At 28.2% G+C, this 23,438-nt stretch overlaps 3 protein-coding genes across 4 annotated transcripts; 1 reads left to right on the forward strand and 2 right to left on the reverse strand.

The window, feature by feature from the left end:
• Positions 1-6,479: 6,479 nt before the first annotated feature.
• LOC127290345 (uncharacterized) lies at positions 6,480-18,116 on the reverse strand. 2 transcript variants are annotated; one of them, XM_051318847.1, is made up of 4 exons: positions 17,458-18,116; positions 14,199-14,325; positions 13,935-14,094; positions 6,480-7,205 (listed from the first exon to the last, which is right to left on the reverse strand). In XM_051318847.1, the coding sequence occupies exons 3-4, from the start codon at positions 14,074-14,076 to the stop codon at positions 6,922-6,924; spliced, it is 426 nt and encodes a 141-aa protein (XP_051174804.1). In that variant the 5' UTR covers positions 14,077-14,094; positions 14,199-14,325; positions 17,458-18,116; the 3' UTR covers positions 6,480-6,921. The 2 variants fall into 2 exon arrangements, with proteins under 2 accessions (XP_051174804.1, XP_051174803.1); XM_051318846.1 differs by having other exon boundaries at positions 14,199-14,409.
• On the forward strand, positions 9,446-11,677 carry LOC127290344 (uncharacterized). Its single transcript, XM_051318845.1, has 3 exons — positions 9,446-10,388; positions 10,676-10,927; positions 11,172-11,677. The coding sequence occupies exons 1-3, from the start codon at positions 9,987-9,989 to the stop codon at positions 11,622-11,624; spliced, it is 1,107 nt and encodes a 368-aa protein (XP_051174802.1). The 5' UTR covers positions 9,446-9,986; the 3' UTR covers positions 11,625-11,677.
• Positions 18,117-18,308: 192 nt separating the features above from the next.
• Positions 18,309-23,157, reverse strand: LOC127290343 (uncharacterized). The gene is made up of 3 exons (XM_051318843.1): positions 22,419-23,157; positions 19,337-19,556; positions 18,309-18,792 (listed from the first exon to the last, which is right to left on the reverse strand). The coding sequence occupies exon 1, from the start codon at positions 23,005-23,007 to the stop codon at positions 22,456-22,458; it is 552 nt and encodes a 183-aa protein (XP_051174800.1). The 5' UTR covers positions 23,008-23,157; the 3' UTR covers positions 18,309-18,792; positions 19,337-19,556; positions 22,419-22,455.
• Between the last annotated feature and the right edge of the window lie 281 nt (positions 23,158-23,438).

Below are 23,438 nucleotides of genomic sequence, written 5' to 3' on the forward strand. Positions count from 1 at the left end.
TCAGTTATTTAATTTTTAATCTCCTAAATTTGAATTTTTCCGATTAAGGGTGGTTTTTTCGATTTAAAAAAATTTTAGAGGGTGAGGGAGCATTTCTGGCTTTGTTTCTGCCTTGCTGGAGTAAAAATACATGGTTATAAAATTTTTTAATCAGTTATTTTATTGTTTTACCTCCTGAATTTGATTCTTCAGTTTAGGGGTAGTTTTTTCGATTTAAAATAATTCAGAGGGTGATGGATCAATGCTGGCTTTATTTTTTTGAGTTAGAAGAGCAAAACTACATACATGTAAGGTTCTGTTTTTAAAATAACCGGTAATTTAATATTTTTTACTTATTAAATTTGAATTTTTCTATTTAAGGGTGGTTTTTTCGATTTAAAAAAAATTTAGAGTGTGAGGGAATATTTCGGGCTTCGTTTCTGCATTACTGGAGTAAAAATATCTGCTTTTAAAGTTGTCAATCAGTTATTTTGTTATTTTATCTCCTGAATTTGATTCTTCAGATTAGGGGTAGTTTTTTCGATTTAAAAAAATTCCGAGGGTGATGGATCAATGCTGGCTTTATTTTTTTGAGTTAGTAGAGCAAAACTACATACATGTAAGGTTCTGTTTTTAAAAAAAGCCGGTAATATAATATTTTTTTACTTCTTAAATTTGAATTTTTCTATTTAAGGGTAGTTTTTCGATTTAAAAAAAATTTAGAGGGTGAGGGAGCATTTCTGGCTATGTTTCTGCATTGCTGGAGTAAAAATATCTGGTTATAAAATTTGTCAATCAGTTATTTTATTGTTTTATCTCCTGAATTTGGTTCTTCAGATTAGGGGTATTTTTTTCGATTAAAAAAATTCAGGGGGTGCTGGATCAATGCTGGCTTTGTTTTTGAGTTAGTGGAGCAAAGTGTCGTAGATGTATAATTAGGTTTTTTTAAAAAATAAGTTGATTTATTTTTTATCTCCGAAGTGTAAATTTGTCCGTTTAAGGGTGGTTTCGGTCGATTTAAAAAAAAACTGAGGGTGATGGAGCAATTTTGAGCTCAGATTCGGTTTCAGCGGCCCAAAATACTATAAGAAATATATGTCTAGTTCAAGAAACAGACAACTTTTTTTTGTGTGTCTGTGTAATTTGTTTAAAAATTAGCCACTAATGAATGATCATTTTCCCTCTTTTATCAATAGTTTTTTAAATTTTTTCAACTTTACAGGGTGGACAATTTAAATTAAGGGTTAGGCAAACGAATTCAAAGATTGGACAAAGAAACAAAGGTGAAAAAAAATAAAAAATCAATTTGTTTAAAAATTAGCCACTAATGAATGATCATTTTCTCTCTTTTGTCACAAATTATTCAATTTTCTCGAGTTTAAAGGGTGGACAAATTAATTTAGGGTTTGGACAAACGCATTCGATGCTAGGACAAACAAACAAAATTGATAAAAGATAAAAAAAATCAATTAGTTTAAAAATTATCCTCTATTGAATAGTCATTTTCCCTCTTTTATCAAAAGTTTTTAAATTTTTTCGACTTTAAAGACAGAACAAATTAATTTAAGGGTTAGACAAACGAACTCAATGCTTGGACAAACAAACAAAGTTGATAAAAGATAAAAAAAATCAATTAGTTTAAAAATTATCCACTAATGAATTGTCATTTTCCATCTTTTATCAAAAGATTTTAAATTTTTTCGAATTTAAAGGCTGAACAAATTAATTCAAGGGTGAGACAATCGATGTTAATGCTTAGAAAAACAAACAGAGTTGATAAAAAATAAAAAAATCAATTTGTTTAAAAATTAGCCACTAATGAATGGTCATTTTTCAGCTTTTAACTCAACTTTTCAAAATTCTCTCGAGTTTAAAGGGTGGACAAATTGTTTTAATTGTTGGACAAACGAAGTCAATGCTTGGACAAACTAACAAAGTTGATAAAGAATAAAAAAAATTATTTGTTTAAGAAATAGCCACTAGTAAATTATCATTTTCAATCTTTTAACACAAGTTTTCAAATTTTCTCCAGTTTAAAGGATGGACGAATTAATTTAAGGAGGGAAACTCGTGTAAATGCACGTTTTTTCAGGAATTTAAAAAAAAAACCTGGTAAAGTTTATTGAATTAAAGTAAAGCATATCTTAAAGTATACAATATAAGCTTTCTAAAAAAAAATTTTTATTAAAAAATATTACAAAATGGTGGCGTTACAGGCGTTTGAAGTTGCATTAAAATCGGTTAAATATTGGCTGAGTTACATTGCACGGCGCGCGAAAAAACACGTTTCGAGAAAAACGCGTATTAAGTTTTCGATACATAAAAGTAGTGTTTCAACTATTGCCTTGAAGACGTTATGTATTCGAAAATAACTATTGCACTAAAACAATGATTTACTATCACTTGCTTATGGTGCAAGGGAGAATTTACTCTAGTAGTCAAGTGTACACTTGCCTGGTAATACTTGGTAATACCTTTAATATCTGTAATATTTTGTAATGTCTTGTAATAATAAGTATTATTGTGTAATATCATGTAATTCTGTGTAATACTTGTAATATTGTGGTATTATGGTGTAATACCTTAAAAAATTTAAAGAAAATCAAAACAAAAAATGTTAATAGAATTAAAAATTTTAAACACTAATTCAAATGTAGCGCGGGAGTTGATGCTGAAGTATAACAACTTTGCCATAGGTGGCGGTATCGAATATTTACAGAATCAAATCAGAAGATGGTTCTTTAGTAATTGGCCGAATTTTAGCTTTTAGCAACATACCAAATATTAAACGTTATAAACATGGATGCTCACGGATAATATAATATAGAAAATTATATTTGTTCAGTTCCTCGTCCAAAAATAAAAACAAATAAGTTATATTTATCGTGTTCTTTAAAAGAAATTTCAAAACATTTGAAATAATAGTTGTTTACGTTTTAAAAAAGAGAAATTTATTATTTTCTTTTATAAGTAGGGTAAATGCACTAATTGCGGCGCGATTCGAGTCAAAACACCTTTGAAATAGAAAATTCGACATTTCTATTGTATAAACTCAATTTAAGACTTATTAAACTCATAGGTTATGTTATTTAGATGTTAAAAAAATGTTTAACTTTATAAAAATCGATTATTTAAACAAATATAAGAAATTAAAAATAATACCGTAATTTTCTATTGCGGCGCGTTTATATATCGATTTCGGAGACCAAAATTACGTGTATTTTGAAAATACTTTACCCGCCGAAATCAGAGCCAATGGAAACATTAAACAAGGAGGGGGTCTTTTATGTTTATTTCATAAACATTTTGCTTCCTCATTGTTTGAAGCAAAAAATTTGCTTCCTCGTGGAGGAAGCTATATAAATTTCTCCGATCCAATTGATTGTTTTAAAAAATTTCGAGTTGAAAACTTTTTCAAATTAATTAAATTTTTTGAAAAATTAAGAAAATTTTAATTCATTTTGGGTGTAACATATACTTTATATATACGAATCGATTCGTTTCAATGCAAGGAATACAATTATTTTATGTATTAACTTGAATTTAAAAAAACACAAAATTTTTTAGTTAAAATATAAATTTTTGATTTTTATTAATTCTTAAGATTTAAATCAAATCTATACTTTATATATATCAACCAATTCGTTTCAATACAGAGAATAAAATTATTTTATATACATATAAACATGAATTTAAGAAAACATAACATTTTTTAGCTAAAATGTGAATTTTTGATTTTTTAACTTACATTAATTCTATTAATTTCAATCAAATCTACAATTTATATATACTAATCGATTCGCCTTGACGTAAGGAAGACGATTATATTATATATTACTTTAAATTTTTCTAATTAAAATTTTTTTTAAATTAAAAAAAATTTTTTGGAAAAGACAATTTTTGAGGGTATTTTTAAAAATCCTCTCGTCATTTTTGAGAGATAAATGTGATAAATAAGCCAACTAAATTTTGCTTGAAATCTCTGCACTTTTCGGATGAATTTCTTGCAAATGGGACTGGACCCTTCGACAGACACGTGAACGGAAGTCACGCATGCGCACTATCATTTCTATCTCTGTTGCAAGAAATCCATCCGAAAAGCGCATGGATTTCAAGCAAATTTCGCATTGAGTGGAGGAGAGTATTTACGACATGGACTTGAAGCAAATATAGTACATGTTCCAACCTTTCCTTGCATAGAAATCTACGACCCTATAAACTCATGAATTTTGTCTAAAAGAAGCGCGTCACAGGTGATGTGAATAATGAGTGACACAACCCATGTAAATATGGTATGATTTTTCTCTCCGTGTAAAAATTTTATAAACGAAAGGACTACAAAGCTTCCTCCACGAGGAAGCAAAATGTTTCAATTACGGCAAGGGAAAAAATTTGATCATAAATAATTTAATTAATAATTGTTTAAATATGCATCTTCATTAGTAATTGTATCAAAAAAAGATTAAAATAATTTTTTTTAATCATTTTGCAACAATTATATTAAATATAATAGTAATAATAGTCATTTTTTATGAACGCGCCGTAATTGATGCACTTACCCTAATATTTAAAAATATTTAATTATTTATTTCTCTATTTCTTATTTTAAAGTTTTGCTCTTAAATAATAATTTTATTGAAAGTTCCCCTGCCGGAAGGGTGGTACTGGATTGGTACTGGAAAATTGGAACTGAGGGCTAAGTACCAACTCAGTACTAATTTGGTGCATTTTGGTACTGAAATGGAACTGGGAAATTTACCTGCGAAAAGGATCGAGTTACCGTTAATACCCTCATAAAAGTGAAAAGCGACTAGCTTTTTCAATATGTTTAAACTAACGCTTTATATTTATTTCAATATTATATTTGTTTTTCCTGGATTTATATTATTTTCATACATTATTATGCATATGATATGTCCTTTGGCAGCTAAATTCAAAAATGATGTCTATTTTTTTGTCAAACTTAAGGTATACGAGATAAATTATAACTTTTTTAAATGTAATTATTTTTTGATAAATTTTAGATATTCATAATCTGGAAATATTAACGAATCTCAATATATATTTTTTAAAGTTGAGTTATTAAAATTATAAATTTTTTAAGCAATAAAACTCGGGTTAAAATTTTAATCCTTCAACAAAGGACCTAGGGGTCTATTGTTCAAGGAGGGATTGCAATATAATTTCCAAACTTAACAGAAATTTTCTACAAACTATTATGGTTTTTTTTTTGCTGTTTTACACGTATATCGTGAGAGACGGTTTGTTGATCTTATATACCTTTAAAACTATTGTTAAAGTACTCTAAAAATGTCTTCTTATGGGTTATCAGGTAGTGGTACTGAAGTGGAACTCCAGCCAAGTCCAATTCAGTACCATTCCAGTACCACTCTTTCGGTAGGGTCTACGTAGGAGAAAGTGCTATTTGAAGTGTAATATTTTTTGTAATAAAGGGTAATACTCAGTAATACATGTGTAATACTTTGTAATACAGTAATATTTTGGTAGTAGTATGTAATACTTGTAAAAAGTGTAATACTAAAGTAATAATAGTAATATGTGTAGTTGTAGTCAAGTGTACACAATTTTTACTAGTAAATTCCCCCTCGTTATGGTGCTTTGTAAAGACAATTAATAAAATTATATCGACAAGAAACTGAAAGAATAGAGGCATCTCGTGCTCATAGTTAACTGCATTTGGTTGCATCTGAAGTGCTCAACTTATGATTGCTATAGACATTCATACATCTAATTATAAATAACACAGCCCCACAAAAAAAAGTGTCGTGCGCGGCAGATCAGACTAGTCATTTCCTATGTATTTTGACGCGCTGAACACGAATCCGAAGTCCGTTTTGCTCCATCACGTCAGGATTTTTTTCGAACCTCCAAAAACCTGTCGGATTTTGAGAGGTAGGTTATTTTTTTTAAAAATTGATGGATTTACTTCAAACTTGGTATATAGGGGTTTTTTGGGTCGCTGATGACGAATTTGAAGTTAGATTTTCAAAATTCAAAATGGCGGCTCCAATATGGCGGACGAATTTTGTAAAAATTGATGGATTTACTTCAAACTTGGTATCTAGGGGTTGTTTGGGTCGCTGATGACGAATTTGAAGTTAGATTGTCAAAATTCAAAATGGCGGTCATATTGGCCATATTGGAGCCGCCATTTTAAATTTTGAAAATCAAACTTTAGATTCGTAATCAGCGACCCAAAAAATCCCTAGATACCATGTTTGAAGTAAATCCATCAATATTTACAAAATTCGTCCGCCATATTGGAGCCGCCATTTTGAATTTTGAAAATCTAACTTCAAATTCGTCATCAGCGACCCAAAAAACCCCTAGATACCAAGTTTGAAGTAAATCCATCAATTTTTAAAAAAAATAGCCTACCTCTCAAAATCCGTCAGGTTTTTGGAGGTTAGAAAAAAATCCTGACGTGATGGAGCAAAACGGACTTCGGATTCGTGTTCAGCGCGTCAAAATACATAGGAAATGACTAGTCTGGTCTGCCGCGCACGACACTTTTTTTTGTGGGGCTGTGTTATTCCGCCAAACAAAATACTAGCGATTAGAAAATTAAATGACTTGAGACAAAAAGTCAGGTGAGTAATACACGAATTTCAAATAACATTAACACATTTTTTCACAACCCAGCAACGAGTAGATTATACAATGTGAAAATTAAATTTCAATGAAATCTGAACTCAATTCAGAAGCAACGTAAATTTAAGTAATATTTTAAAAATACCGTATAATACTGGTTATTTATATTTTTTAGAGGTAAAGTAGACTCAAATTTTAAATAATTTATTGATAAGCATTTTTACAGAACTTTGAGTAGAGAATTAAACGATTCGAAGATGAAAGTCAGGCAAGTAACACTTAAATTTAAAAGAGTATATATAAAATAGAAAAGATCAGCAGTTCTTAAAATTATCTGAAATTTTCGTCTTCTACATCTGATGACGAATCATCTCCTACATCTTCCACATGGGCTTCAGAACCGCTTAATTCGTGATCTGATTCCAAGAGAGCAGCTATATTTGCAATCGCATCATCCATTTGTTTTTCAAGGTTCTCTTTTCCCTTTTCGCCCGTACTCTTTTTTAACTTTTTGCGGCACCTTTGCTTGGTAACTTTAAATACTGTTAACATTGTTTGCTTATACTCTGTCTTATTATCAGGTCCGGCAAAAAAAGTACAGTTAATAGCAGCTTCTACAACAAATAAATTTAATTGTTATCTATGATATAAACGAAAAAAAGGTAATGTTCCATTTCGGAGATCTTGTTTCTTAAGTAAAAAAATTATTCGCATTAATCTCGATCAGAGTAAAAATAATTTTATTAAAGTCCATTAATTCATTAGTACCAAATTGGAACTCTTTTGGTCAGAAAATGTGAAGTTAAAGAAAAACCATTTTTTGTTCGAAAATCTACATTCTTTGAAAAAATGTATTGAAATGAATTTTAATTAAATTCACTGTTTTTTGTGTAACCTTGCTATATAAATACAATTTCCAATTTAAGTTTTCAAACATTTGGCCAAAAAAACTAAGTTTGAAGAAGGGTAGACAGAATTGTATCCACCAAAACATACATTTTTCAATAAGAAATTAAGGTTGCGGGTTAACCGGCGAAACGAAAAAAACGAATTAGCATCAAAACGACACAAAACTGAACATGAAAATGTTGGATTGTACAAAATAAAAAGTTGTTATTTTTCCATTCTTTATTTTTTTGAAGTCAGTCTTAAAACGACACAAAAGAATGTTAGATTATACAAAATTAAACTATTATTTTTTAATTTAATATTTTTAAAGTTGTTATTTTATAAAAAATAAATTTTATTCAAATTTTATGTAATCATAAAATTTTAATAAAATTGTTACATCTGGTCATTTTTCAATCTTATTTTTTTTCTATATTTAATTTTTTTTCTCTCCCACGTTTCTTATCTTCTTAAAGAAAAACAACATCTGTTTATTTAAAAAATCATGTTCTTTCTTGTACTCATCGACTCATAATGTATCTGTTTTTTCTCTTGTTTATTTTTTAAGCAGATTATGAAACGTGAAACCTTAGTAGTCAACATTTACCAGAATGCACTTTTTCCAAAAATCTAAGAAACTGAAACATCCGTAAGCAATAAAATTATAAAATACAACCATAAAAATCTTTTCGAACTCTACAAGTGCATCCTCCAGATGTCGACCGCTGGGGTCCTTCTCCTTTCATTTTCCGTTTTCTCACGACAGGTTCTGTAGTGCCTATCGCTAAAGAACCTTCTGGTTGCAATAAAATTCGTTTTGGTTCCCAATTTATGTATGTACAAGTGCACCACAAATGCACATGTTCGATATATATATATATATATATATATATATATATAGTATGAATGAATGAATGAAATATTTTAGACATAATATATATTTTTGGAAATCTGTGTCCTTAAAGGAACACCCACAAGTTTCGACCCCCCTAAGGGTTGGGTCAGTGGGGCCCAATAGAAAGAAAATGTAAATTAGTTTTCTCCATTTTTTCTTACGAATTTTTACCATTTTCTTTGAGAAAAACCAATAATAAGTTTTCTCAACTACCTTTCTTCTCCGCCTACAAGAAATTTCCCTTTCTACAAAAAAATCTCTCCCTTCTTCAAAATCTACCTCAAAAACTCAAAATTTGTAGTGGGGACAAACCTTTAAAAACGTATGTTTCCCTAAAATTTTCTGTCATTCAAAGATTTACATTTCTACATTTAAATTCATAAAGAGTCATAAAAGTTATTCAATTTTTACATTTCTACATAAAGCTCATAAAGAGTCACCCAAACAGTTATTCAATTTTTACATTTCTACATTCAAAAGTTATTTTCAACGTAAAAATTCGTATTCAAATCAAAATTCTAAAAGTTATTCAAATTTTATTCTTAAAAGTTCAGTGAGTTTTCTACGTTTATTACCGAATTATAAAATATCAAGGAAGGACGAATAATCCAATATTTTGCATCTTCAGGGAAAATTATCTTTGATAAATAAAAAGTAAGTTTTAAAATTATATTTTCTATCTTTACCTTATTTCTTTTTGAAAAACTTCTTTCACTATCTAAAATTTTTCACAATTTCCAAATTCCAAAGAATACTGCCGTATTAAAGCTGGCGGTTATTCTTTAAAATTGTATTATTTTTGACCTATGTGTTTCCTTATTATATTCAACCTTTGATTCCTAAATTTGTTAATGTCACTTTATATAGTTGTGACTAACAAATTTTACTCCTTATTTTATGTATTCCTTTTATTTTTCAATTTCTATAAGAAAATTCAATAGAGATTAAATAACCAAAATTAATTCCCAAACTATTGGGTGAGAATCCAGGCTTAAAATTGTAATTAAATTTTTATAACTATAATTTTAATTTAAAAAAAAAATTAAATTATTATTATTTGTTAAAAAAATTTATAAAATATTATTTATGTTGCATTACGTAACAAAATTATTCTTGTAAAAATAAAAAAAAATGTAGAATCAAAAAATAACATTTTTATCCCACAGGCACGAAAATGGCGCTTTTTTATGCGTCTAGAGAGGGCGTAAAGGAACTCATTTTTGTCAGCCGGTAAAAGTGAATTCTTGTTCGCCCTAGGGAGAAATAATAGGGTAAAAATGAAAAAACTGGTCAAAAATGATACTACAGAAATTCTTTTTGACCTAAGTAGTAGCAAATTTTTACAGGATCTAAGAATGCTAAATGGTTAATAGATTATCAACCATGAGATAGAAAAGGACAGAAGCATCACGTGATGTAGTCACGTGATGCCATTAACCTGACCTTGCCTCGCGCATTTGCAAATGGCTACCAATGCTTGTTTCAGTTGTCGCGTTTTAATACCTTTGGTGTAGTGTATTTCGCCGGTTTTGAAAATTGTCTGCATGTACTTCACTTTGTTGTTTCCAAACATAATATAGTGTTTTTTGGTCTTTATTTCGTTCCACGAAACATGGATCAAACCATACCACCCGAGATCTCGAAAATGGCAGAAGAAGCCTTGGCAGATATACTGCCTGAAAAATCGAAAAAAAATTATGAATTTGTGTACGCAAATTTCGTGGAATGGAAAGATTCCAACAATGTGAAAAAAACAAGTGAAACGGTGCTTATGTCTTACTTCAAAATGTTATCCCAGAAATATAAGCCGCCAACATTGTGGTCACATTACTCAATGTTAAAATCCATGATTCATGTAAAAGAAAAAATCAGTTTAGAAAAGTATCTGGAACTCTCAGCGTTTTTAAAAAAAATGTCACGTGGATATATTCCAAAAAAATCAAAAGTGTTTTCTGCCGAGGAAGTACAAAAATTTCTAGAAACTGCTCCCGACGATCACCACTTAGATACAAAGGTAAATATAAATTTTTTATAATTTTCTATTTTTTATTTAGTTACAACTATTTGCAATTTGTTTCGTTACAGATAATAAGCAATTTTATAATTACTTTTTTGTTAAAAATTGTTTGATTCCATAATTAATTGATAATAATAATAATAATAATAATAATAATAACAACAACAACAATAATAATAATAATAACAATAATAATAACAATAAAAATAATAATAATAATAACAATAACAATAATGAAAATAATAATATTTGCAATAATAATAATAATTAAAACTTCTTTATAGGTGATTATGATTTTCCGTGTTTTCGGGGCACTACGAAGCGATGAGTTGGTGAAAGTCAGAGTTGTCGATGTTAAACGTCAAGGAGAAATATTTCACGTTAATGTACCAGTCACAAAAACTATGATACCTCGGTCATTTGTCATTTCGGACGAATTTTGCAGATATGTCGAAAAATATTCAAACCTTCGACCAAAAACTGTTTCCAACGATCGTTTCTTTCTTAACTTTCAAAATGGAAAGTGTACAGTACAGGTAAAAATAATTATTTTAAAATTATAATAATCTGAATACTTATATTTTATTAATATTATAAATAATGTAAAATTTTATTATGGCAATTAAAATCAAAATTTTGATAAAAATGTTCTTCATACGATCATAATAATTAATTAATGTAATGTAAAATATACTTTTGTAAGAAATCAATTGAATGTATTAATATCAATATTTTTACTATTTATTTTATCGATATTTATTTATTTTTATCACTCTACAGGTAATTGGAAAAAATAAGTTCGCATCAACTCCGCAAAAAATTGCAGAATTTCTAAAGTTACCGGATTCTAAAAAATATACGGGGCACAGCTTTAGAAGAACATCTTCAACACTTTTGGTCGATGCAGGACCTGACTTGACGGTCTTAAAACGGCATGGCGGGTGGAAGAGCAGCGCGGTTGCTGAGGGTTACATAGAGGAGTCTATGCTCAATAATCAGGACGTAAGCTCTATGTATTCGAAAATCATTACCCTGCCTTCAAGTTCTAAGTGCTCGTCAAGCGATGATTCGCTGAAACATCGTACAACCAATCTAATAAATAATGAAACGCCAAAGCGACCTAAGACTGATACCGTAAATGATTCCCCAAATTTGGAATTATTGCTAAATAAGTTATCGACTGATAGAAATCTTAACTTTCAAAATTGCACAATCACAATTAATTTTCAGTAACTAAGTAGAACGCTGCCATATTTGTTTAAAGTTAAGACTGATTAGTCGTTTAAAGATTCTAGTTTTTCGATTTCATATTTTTAAGAATATTTCTTAAATATTTCTTAAATATTAATAAATAAAATATTAAAAAAAAAAATAAATAAAAATATATTAAATATTAAAAATAAAAAAAATATATATATAAAAAATATAAAATATAAAATATATATTAAAATATTATATTAAATATTAATATTTTCTTAAATATTTCTTTTATTTCTATTTATTTTTTCTTTCGCCTGTGAATTTTTCGATAAAAACGTTTTTTTTAAAACTTGTATGTAAAGGTCTTTGATCTTCGGTTAATGTTTGTTTACTTAATTATTCATAAAAAATAAACGGATAATTACAAAATATCCATAAAGGAACACTGATGTTTTTGAGATTACAAGTGAAGACTGCAATTTAGATTACTTTAGTTTTAATGAATCTAAAAAATGTTTCTTAACATGTTTTCAAAGATTTTAATGTTGATTTTTCTTTAATTATTTCTAAAAAGGATAGTAAGAATATATCCACTTTCTACGTTTGTAAAAAAAAGTTTATTAAAAAAATAAATGTGTTTTACTTGTGACATAAGACTAATTTATAACCTGACAAATTGTTCCCACCTTTTCCCTTTATAGTTCATATTTTAACATAATTTCAAAAATACTAAATTATCGCATTAAATATAATTTTGAAGATTTAAATTTTATATAAATATTGTTTAAATCATTTAATCTTTTGAGTTGGTTTTTTTTAGTCGGGGGGCTTCGCCCCCCAAACCCCCCCTTTTGTGACTACACTCGCATATATACTTGATAGTGGTTCAGTATGTACTACATTTTCCATATTCATTATTTGTGCCTTTGGAATAAAAAATATCGTAAGCGCTACGTGTTTAAAGCCATTTATTTGTGAGACTGATGTTTGAATCACTTGTTTTCGGCTCGGGCGCCCTCGCCTACAACTCGTGCTACAAACATCAGTCTCACAAATAAATGATTGGCTTTACACACTAGCTGCTTAATATACTATTTTACCTTGTAAAATTTAACAATTTTTTGTGACGTTTTAAAACTGACTCGAGGAAGCTACGTCGTCATCAAAACTCAAACTTATTTTGAAAATGCGTTTAACATTCTTTTTTTTAATACATAAATGTATCATAAAAGTTCCTGGTCAAATGTCCGGATGTATGTGTGTTTGTATGTAAGGATTTTTCTTTCATATGAACACGATAACTTTAATTTGTTTAAATAGATTCGGCTAAAATTTTGTAATCTTTTTTACTACATTAGTATCTTAAATCAGAAACAGGAAATTTTAAAAATACCCACAAAAAAATTCTATAGGCATTTTTCAAAAATTAATTTTTAACTGAAATTTTTTTATGTCAAATATTTTAATAAATATGTGATAAAATTATATTTCTTGCATCAAAACGAATCGATTGATATATACTGAACCATATAATTATAAAGCGCACATTTAATTGGAAATTTTTATTATTGATCTCAATTAAGCAAAATCAAAAATTCAAAAGTTAACATTTTTGTTAAAAACTTTTGTCTGTGCTTCAATTCAAAATAATATATAATAAAATTTAATTCTTTGCCTCAAAACAAATCGATTGGTACATATAAAGTACACATTTTACTAAAAATTAATAGAAATTAACGTAATTTTTAATTTTTCGAATAATCAAACAGTTTTTCTAAAGTTTTCTTTTTTTGAAATAAATATTTTACAATAAAAATAAATACAGTATAAAATATTACATAAACGAAACAATCTTATTGCTTCCTCCACAAGAAAGCAAATTTTGTGTTGTTTTAATACCGACTTTGAAAAACATAATTAAATTAAGAGTTTCTTGGTTATTGTAAAAATTGAACATCTACTTAAAGATAATTATTTTCTCAGGTATGTTATGTGAAAGATAAAATTTTTATAAAAAAATTTAAATTTTCTTAACAATTTGAAGATTAAGTATAATTTGTTGACATACTCTTGACTGTGAAATTCAAAATAAATGATCAGGAAAAGCCGAGAATTTACAATCATAAAAAAATTGCCACACAGAAAATCATTGTTAGTTAATTTATAATCGAATTACTCACATTTTTTATAGAATATATTGTAATAAGACTTTTCTACACCAAATTTAAACATAAATAAAAGACTATTTTTTGTAGCAGCAAATACAAGCTAATAAATAAGCAATCTAGCAAAATTAAAAAAAAAATTTTTAGATATAGAAAAATTAGATGTATAAAAACTTACGGTACAAAATATTGGATACTCTAGTGCCACCAATTTTGTTGGTCTCCTTCTGTTTATGCCAGGTATAATTTAATACAAGCTCGTCTGTCATTATCTGTCTGAGGGCCATGCTTAGAAATTCCTTTAAGCTAGAGCCGCCCATCTGGACTAAATGGTCATGCTAAAAATTTTATTACAAATTAATACATAAAAATTTTTACTTAAACTAATATTGTTTCATATGATGCGAATGTAAAAACTTAAAAATTCTGTACAAAAACTTACTAGTTTTTAACGTTCTACTTTATTTTTTTCATCATTTAAATGACGGAATTGCTCTGTTGAATTAATCGGAAAGCCGTCTAATTTTTGATACAGTTTATTCGTGAGTTGATCTGTATTAAAACGTGTCCTCAAAATTTGGAGAATTTCATTATTTTGATTAGAAATTTCTTCACATTTATTTATAAGTTTATAGTTTTGTGTTTCGACAACTCTGTTTAAAAAGAGTTTCCATAGTCGATCAAAAATATTAATAAGAAACAAATATTAATGATATTATCAGGGTGTCTACTAATTTCGTTCAACAAAATTCCCGGTCATATTTTAATTTTTCCCGGTTTATTTTTTCTTGTCAAATTTAAATTATTTTCTTGTAAGCATGAATAAAATCTACAAATATCTACGAAAATTGACTATATTTTATGAAAATAATTGTTTTTTTTAAGTTTATATGGGCATATCTCTAGAACTTTTAAACTTTGAGATATTAGAAAAATTAATTTTTTTTCAGGGCACATTCGTGAAACAAATTTTATTGTCTTCAGTATTGATCAAATACTATAAAAAAATTTGCGTAACTCATTTTTACACATTGTTAGGCATCACAGTGGGCCTTATTGCAAAAAATCTGCCCAAAATCTCTACATGTGTTTAAAACTGACTGGAATTTGTAACTCGCGGATTTTTTTGGTCGCTGATTACAAATGCGACGTTAGTTTTTCAAAATTCAAAATGGCGGATCCAATATGGCGGACGACTTTTAAAAAAATTGATCGAATTTGTCTGAAATTTGTTACTCGGGGGTTTTTTGGGTCGCTACCACCTTTAAAATGATTTAATGCTACAGTTTCAAAAATTTTATGGCCTATTGTTTATTAAGTCATAAGTAAATGTAGTTTATAACAATTTTTGAATTTTTTAAAATTATTTTTTTAAAAATTTTTTAAAAAATTTTGTTTGCAATTTTGGATCTACCATTTTGAATTTTGAAAAATTAAGTTCAGATTCGTAATCAGCGACCCCATAAACCCCCGAGTAACAAATTTTAGGCCAATGGGATCAATTTTGTAAAAAGTCATCCGCCATATTGAATCTGCCATTATGAATTTTGTAAAACTAAGTTCAGATTCGTAGTCAGCGACGCAAAAAACCCCCGAGTAACGAATTTCAGGCCAATTGGATCAATTTTTTTAAAAGTCATCCGCCATTTTGAATTTTGAAAAACAAAGTTCAGATTCATAATCAGCGACCTCAAAAACCCCGGAGTAACAAATTTGAGGCCAATGGGATCACTTTTTTAAAAAGTCGTCCGCCATATTGGATTCGCCATTTTGAATTTTGGAAAATTTAAAATTCAGATTAGTAGTCGCAGCGACCCCAAAAACCTTCGAGTGAGAAATATCAGCCAGATTTAAACACATCTATTAGTTAATACTTACTTTTCTTCACAAACTATGCGTCGGACAGTTTAGGTTTATATTCATTATTAATTATACAGTTTTAATGAAGTGTGCAAAGGTTAACTATTTTTCTGTATACTTTTATAATGCATGAGAAGAGATTACAATGAGTTGGGAGCATTTAGAAGCAAAATTCAACATGTGCTTTTCAAATATGTGGTATTTTGATTTGAGTTACGTTTTAAAATTTAATGTTTGAAGTCATTGCATTCTTTGTGTAAAGGAGGCACACATTCCTGTATGGGTTCAAATTACTTCTTATTAGGTAGATAATATAATCCCGTTGTGCCGTTACTCAAAAACCTTCGTTAAAAAAGTTATATCAGTTTAACTGCTAACTTGTAGAAATTTTGAAAAAGTTGTCTCGCAAGTTTGAAGCTACATAGTTTTTATTCAATTTGAGGCACATCATTGTTTCATGGATTTTTTAGTTCTTTACACTCCCACCTACTTCTATTGCAAGCCACAAGACACACAATGTTTCGTTAAAAAAGTTACAGTCTATAAACTAAAAAAAAACAGTCAATATCATACACTAGAAACTGTCGATTTCACCACTTTAACTTACGTTCGTCATTTCCTACATAATTAAAAAAATTATATAACGCATGATACATTTAAAAAGCCCTATAATTGGTCAAATTATGGTATTGAAAAATTATTTAAAAAATTCTTAAGGTATCATAATGAGCGATAACATAAAATTTAAAAGTTCTAGAGATATGCCCATATATTTCTTTTATTCTATTATATTATCATATTATTCGTTTATTGTATAGTCAATTCAGAAGTTTTTTTAATCGCAATTCAAAGTAAGCTAACGAATTTAAATAAAACTTGGTAGTATATGATACCAGGAGGCCAAAAAATAGCCATTTTTTAAGAATTTTTTTTCAAAGAAAGTTGTTAATTTATTAGTATGAAATTTCCTTGATAGGTTTATGTAAATTTTAAAGTATAAACAAAAATTCTAATTTTACAAAAATATCATTTTTCGTGACTGTTGCAACAATTTACCCATGGCTTCTCTAAAAAAAGGTGTTTTACCATGAGTAAAATATTTTCTAACTGGATCAACTGAAATACAAAACAGCAAAATATTTATTTAATATAAGATCAAATCTTGTTTTTGTTTTTTTTGTTGAAGGAATGAAAAAAATATTAGATTTACACAAAATAGCAGCTTTAAAAAAGGAATTAAAAATTTTTTTTAGATGCTATAATGTAATATTTTTTTCATTCCTTCAACAAAACAAGATTTGATCTTATATTAAATAAATATTTTTCTGTTTTGTATTTCAGATGATCCAGTTTAAAAATATCTTGCTGACCGTAAGAAAGTTTTTTAGGGAAGCCGTGGGAAAATCGTTGCAGCAGCCATGAAAATCGATATTTTTTGCAAAACTAAAAGTATTAGTTTTACTTCAAAAGTTAAATAATCCGATCCAAAAAATTCCATTTTAATAAATTAAAAAGTTTCTTTGAAAAATATTGTCAAAAAATGGCTTTTTTGCATCTTGACTAGGTAAAACCCTTTAATGTAGACATCGAAACGAAATGACCTAAAGTTTTTAAAATTGTTTCTCGTTATTTATTGAAGTAAAAAATAATTTTTTCAAGACAAATCAATATATTATTAAAATAATAAAATTTGATTTAAATGCAAGTAAGAAAAATTCCGGTTTGACGTAAAATTCCCGGCTAATTCCCAGTTTTTCCCGGTCAATTTAAATTCCCGGTTTTCCTGGTTAGTAGACACCCTTTATTATGTTTTGTAAACAATTATTCAATTTTATACTCACTGTAGCTTTCTCAAAATTTTTCCATATTTATCATTACTTTCACTAGTAATATTAATAACTGGTAAATCCAAAAAAGTTTCTGCTTTGTTGCTGTTGTTAAAAAGATTGGAATTGAACAATGGATCTATGAGTTGTGACTGATTCATTGATTTTTTGCCTGAACTAGTACCATCTTTTAGACCAACAGTAACCGTACAATTTTTTCCTTTATATCTTTAAAAATTTAATTTATTTTTATACTAAAACTGAAAAGTTTTGTTTAGTATTAAAATTAAAGTAGAAAAAAATTCATTTACAAATTAGTTATCTTCGGAGTAGCTACGTGTGGGAACTCTTCAGAGGCATACAAATGTGAATTATTTGCTAAACTGGATTGGCTGCTAGAGCAAGGATCAATCGCAAATTCAATTTCTTGAGAGCTTAAAAAAAAGAATTTCATTTTAATATTAAGTGTAAAAACAAAAAAAATATATTTCAGGATAACATTTCATAAGTGATGGGAAGTTTTAAGTAAAATGGCGGAGTGGCCGGCCGCAAGCGGCCGGCTACTTTGCTTCTGTTTTTTCCATTGAAATTATCATTTTTCATTTCTTATTTAAGATAACAAATTTTATTTTTTTCCTTTTAATTTTACGTTTATTAATGCTACCTTCTGATCATTTTATTAATAATACTGCAAATTAGAACGCACACTTTAATGTTTAATGAAAGAATCACCTTATTTATCTTTTTTATATTGGAATTTTAGTTCATATAAATCATGACATGATTTTGAAAAAATTAAGGAAAATTAGTTATCTTAGCCTAATTTTTCTCCTGATTAGGAGTAAAAATTGAACCTAAATATTGTCGAATGATTCTTTTCTAGCAAGATGTTTTTCATCTGATACTGAATTTTTGGAAAAAACGTTAAATTTCAACGATTTTCGCAAATTTTGATATTGTTTCGCAAAATAAACTTCTGATCAACATTTTTTCTAAATGAGAGATTCGGCTGTAGAAGTTTTCTGTAGTTTAGTTTAGTTTGTTTTGCAATTACTTAAATTTGAAGTTTCGCACGCTCTTTCGCGTTAACTAATCAGAGAACGTTTCTCATTCAAGTTATTCGATACTTTCGAGTTATTGGGTTAATCTCGCACTCTTTTTTTAAGAAAGGAAAAATTACACTTATTTTTTTTTTAATGGGTTGATGATAAATAGAGCGTAGGGTTAGTTAGTTTAGTTATCTGACTTGATTGGTGTGATGAACTTTGAGAGACCTGTACCTGTGAAAAATTGTCAAAACTGGTTCCAGGTTTTGAGTTAGGATCACTGAAAAATTTATTTCCTTGTGACCTAAAAGAAATATTAAAGTTTGATATAATTTTTTTTGATAAAAAATTATGTGAGGATAATTATTTAGGCAAATAAAATGACGAATAAAATATTCACTGTTATTTATCTGTATCTATTTTATAGGCTAATGGCAATTGGAGCAACACAGTTACGCAAAAATATGAAAAGATAATTTAGAAAGTTTGAAATTAAGATGTTTATATGTCACATTCTTTTACAAGTAGACAGTAAATAAGGTAACGTACGAAATAAACGTAATAATAAATAATTTTGAAGTGATAATTTAGAAATCCAATAAATTATTATGAATAATTATAATTAATTAATTAATTATAATAATTATTTAGTGTGAATAAAAGATTGTTATTCAATAATATTATTTGACAGTCATAAAATGACTGCTTTTTTAATTTTAGATTAATGGCGCAATTATATATGAAAAATAACAATGAAATACTAAGATTTCGTAAGGGTGACTATTTTATCTTCACAAAACATGTTATTTTGTTTCTATACATAATAAAATAAATTAAAATTTACTCACAAAGTTGTTGCATTTCTTAACTCCAATTTTTGTGCTAATACTTTTAATTTATTAATTTTTTCATTTAATGATGATGGTTTCGTCTTCTTCGGAGGTGGCTCATCGTCGGAAGTGGATAAAATATTCTTCGCAGTTTTAATGCGTCTTCCGTACTTGATACTCTGACTTCAGTTTTAGAAAACATTTTGGGCTTTTCTGTTTTGCTGGTACTTGCCATGGTCTACATAATGATTAAAAGCGAATTAAAATTCCTTCTACTTTAAATATTATTAAAACAACCAAGCCAATCATACACCATTTCATGTAATATATACAAGGAAAATAGATATAAGATCTAATAGTAAATAGCTCCTTACATGCGAAAATAAGTTTTCTATAAAACTTTTGGTAAACTTTACAACAAATTCTGTTTCAGGTTATTTTATTAGCACTTACAATATTAATGATTATATTAAATAGTATGACATAAAAAAACATTAAAATATAAAATTTATGGAAATTAAAATTTTTTTTTCTTTATTTTTTAAAAGCTGAAAAAATTGAGAGAAGAATGAAACCCAGGAAAAGTTATTTTTTGAATATATTATTTAAATACTTATAAAAAAGACTTATTTTCAATGTGTCATTAAAATTTGAATAATTTTTAAAATAACGATATATAACATAAAATTTTACCAAAAAATTTGGAAAAATTTGAACTTATTTTTTTAATAGAAGAATATTTTTGAAAACTCAAATTTATTTTATTCAATTTTTTAAAAAAGTCTAAATATTATTAAGTTTTTAATTTTTCAGAAGACAGTGTTTCAAGTAAGAAAATAAATTCAAATTTTTTGAGATGTGTTTTTTGGTAATTTCAATGACATTTTCAGGTTTTTTAGACCTTTTTTGAAAATCCATGACATTTTCAGGTATTCCAGGTTTTTTAGTTTCTGTAGAAACCCTGAAATCCTTAATGTAAGACACACGTGCAGAAAATGTTTTTGATAAAAATCTATCCTATCTAAAAAAGAACATGAGCGAAAATCTCGAATTTAAAATAATCGATTATTGAAAAATCTCGAATTAACATATAGCATTAAGCATGTTGAATTGACATAGAAAGACATCCTCGCATATGAAAATATGAACTAAGAAAGATAAAGCTGTAGTCAATTTTAGTTACTGACGCGCATTTTTGATTTAATTTCATTAATTAAAGTTGATTTATTACTAAATTACTCAAAACAAATAATAATTTTTACATTTAAAAAATTTTTATTTAGACCCTGGCGGATTTGATTTACCTAAATTCGACCCAGCTGGGGCGAATCTAAGTCGAATTTAGGTAATTAAAAAAAAAAACTTTAAATTGATGAAAATTTATAAAAATTAGTATTGTGAGGTTAAATGAACATTTATAAAGTTAATTTTTGTAAGAATTTTAATTATTAACGTGATAAATAATAAATAATCACTTGATATGTGCAAGTGGTAACTGTATATTTTAACTCCTTGTCAGTTTTCATAATATTTTCAAGAAATTAGTGTAAAATGTGTGAAAAAATAATTTATATTTAATAGAAATTGCAAATTTTATTAAATTATTTTATTATTTATCGAGCGCAGTTTAAAATAATTGCAATTTAATTTTTAAAAAAAAAGTTTTCTTAAAACTGATAAGAACTCTACTGTACCGACAGCAAGAGGATATTTTCAGATAAGTAAAGTTATTGTAGCGTGTAGTTTTGTTGTGACTAAAAGATGTCGCTTTAGTTTCTATAGTGATCAGACAGGAACATCGAATCTCATGATCAAATATTCATGAATATTCATCTCTGTTCTATCTTATATCTGATCACTATAGAAACTAAAGCGACATCTTTTAGTCACAACAAAACTACACGCTACAATAACTTTACTTATCTGAAAATATCCTCTTGCTGTCGGTACAGTAGAGTTCTTATCAGTTTTAAGAAAACTTTTTTTTTAAAATTAAATTGCAATTATTTTAAACTGTGCTCGATAAATAATAAAATAATTTAATAAAATTTGCAATTTTTATTAAATATAAATTATTTTTTCACACATTTTACACTAATTTCTTGAAAATATTATGAAAACTGACAACGAGTTAAAATTCTACAGTTACCACTTGCACATATCAAGTGATTATTTATTATTTATCACGTTAATAATTAAAATTCTTACAAAAATTAACTTTATAAATGTTCATTTAACCTCACAATACTAATTTTTATAAATTTTCATCAATTTAAAGCTTTTTTTTGATAATTACCTAAATTCGACTTAGATTCGCCCCAGCTGGGTCGAATTTAGGTGAATCAAATCCGCCAGGGGAGCCAATCTAAAAAAAGCATGAGCGAAAATCTCGAATTGAATAAAGTCGACTTGAAAAAACCTCGAATCTCAAAATATATGGAGTTAATATTAAAAAGCAGAGAAATTTTAATTTTGACATTTGAAAATAAGTGTCAAAAAAGAAGAAGAAGAAATAAGTGTCGACTACGCTAGTTGGAACCAAAAAGTGCATTTATTACAGGTGTGCAAGAAGCCCGAAACTCGAAACTTGACCCGATAAATTCGGGCTTTTCTATTTTCGGGTCGAGCTTCTTCAAAAACCTGAATATATTTGGGTACTTAAACACATTCGGTTTCATAAAATTTTCGGGTACCTGAATAGTTTCAGGTATTTGAAATTTATTACTTTTTAAAACTTAATTGCCTTTAATTATTAAAAAATATATGAGACTTTTAGTACTAAAATGCTACACGAGTTGTGTTTGAACTTTTTCAATACATCCAATCCTGAAAATTTTTGAAAAAAGCATAATTTTTTAGAAGCTAAGTGCTTTCAATAATTCGAATGAATTTTGGTTACCTACCTGAAAACAAGAATGAATTCTAAATACTTCCAGGTGCCCGATTTTTTCCGGTAGCCGGACACTTTTGAATAGCTTCAGCTCGATTTGACCCGAAAAATATTCAGCCTAACCCGATCCGAGTTTTTGGGCTTCTAATGCACACCTCTATCACCTATGCAAGCTGCTTAAGTATCAATTTATTCCAAATATAAACTTACATCTAACTTCATCAAGTAACCATTTTGGAAAAAAAATTTAATTTTGAGGTATTGCATCTCGGTTGAGCAATGTACAGCAAATCCATTGATTTTCTAACGGCCGCTCTTCTTGTCCTTCAACGTGATTCCAACATGGCATTCTGTAGCACTTATCTTTAATCTCATTTAACGGTATAGCTTCAATTACATTTGACAAATCCGAGCAACTATATACACCAACAACATCTGATGTGACTCCAATGTGGTAAAGTGGTTCTTTCCTTTGAAAAGATTCAAAAATGAAGAAAATTTCTTCTTCTACTTTTAGAATGTTCCTTATGATCCCTATTCTTGTATCTTGAAGACTGCAACAGCTGTCACGCAAATTCGTGGCAAATGTGACTTCCCTAATCTCCAACTTTTGAAATTGACGACATATGTTGGCAGGAATATTCTCAGGAACCGGGCCTTCTGCATGAGGTAATGTTGCACGTATTGGGTTATTTTGAACTGGAGGCGTGAGAGTTAAGTCGTTTAATTCTTTTGTCCTTTTGTAATACTGTTGTAAAACAAGATGTGGTTTGCGAATCATTTTACGAAATTCTGGCATATTGTTTTTGTAATCAAAAGCACTGAACGACTCTAAGTCTCCGAGAATTTCCGAAAAGCACTCCTTTTGTTGGGTCGTCGGTTGAAGTCGGATGGACAGTACAACGAAAGCTGTTCCATTCGGGAGTCAAGAATTTCCAACTTTCTGCCAGACATTCTTCGGACATTAAACTTTCCAATGATGTTTGCCGATATTTCCTTTTTTACATTTCCAAGCCATAAAAGATGCATTGCTTCAAATGGCACTTGTGTCACTAAATCCAGTACCTCGGCCAGAGGTGTTGCCCCTAGATGATGGTCTTCGTCTATCATGTTGCGATAATTTTCGTTGGTTCGCAATTGATGCTTAATTCCTTCAAAAATCTCTCGATCCATGTAACGGTAACCTTCGACTATGCATTTGGAGCATGGCTTACTTGAATTATGCCCAGC

Source organism: Leptopilina boulardi, unplaced genomic scaffold (genome assembly GCF_019393585.1).
Source record: "Leptopilina boulardi isolate dan_hultmark-lab unplaced genomic scaffold, ZJU_Lbou_2.1 LbouV2_60, whole genome shotgun sequence".
NCBI classification, from domain to species: Eukaryota; Metazoa; Arthropoda; class Insecta; order Hymenoptera; family Figitidae; genus Leptopilina; species Leptopilina boulardi.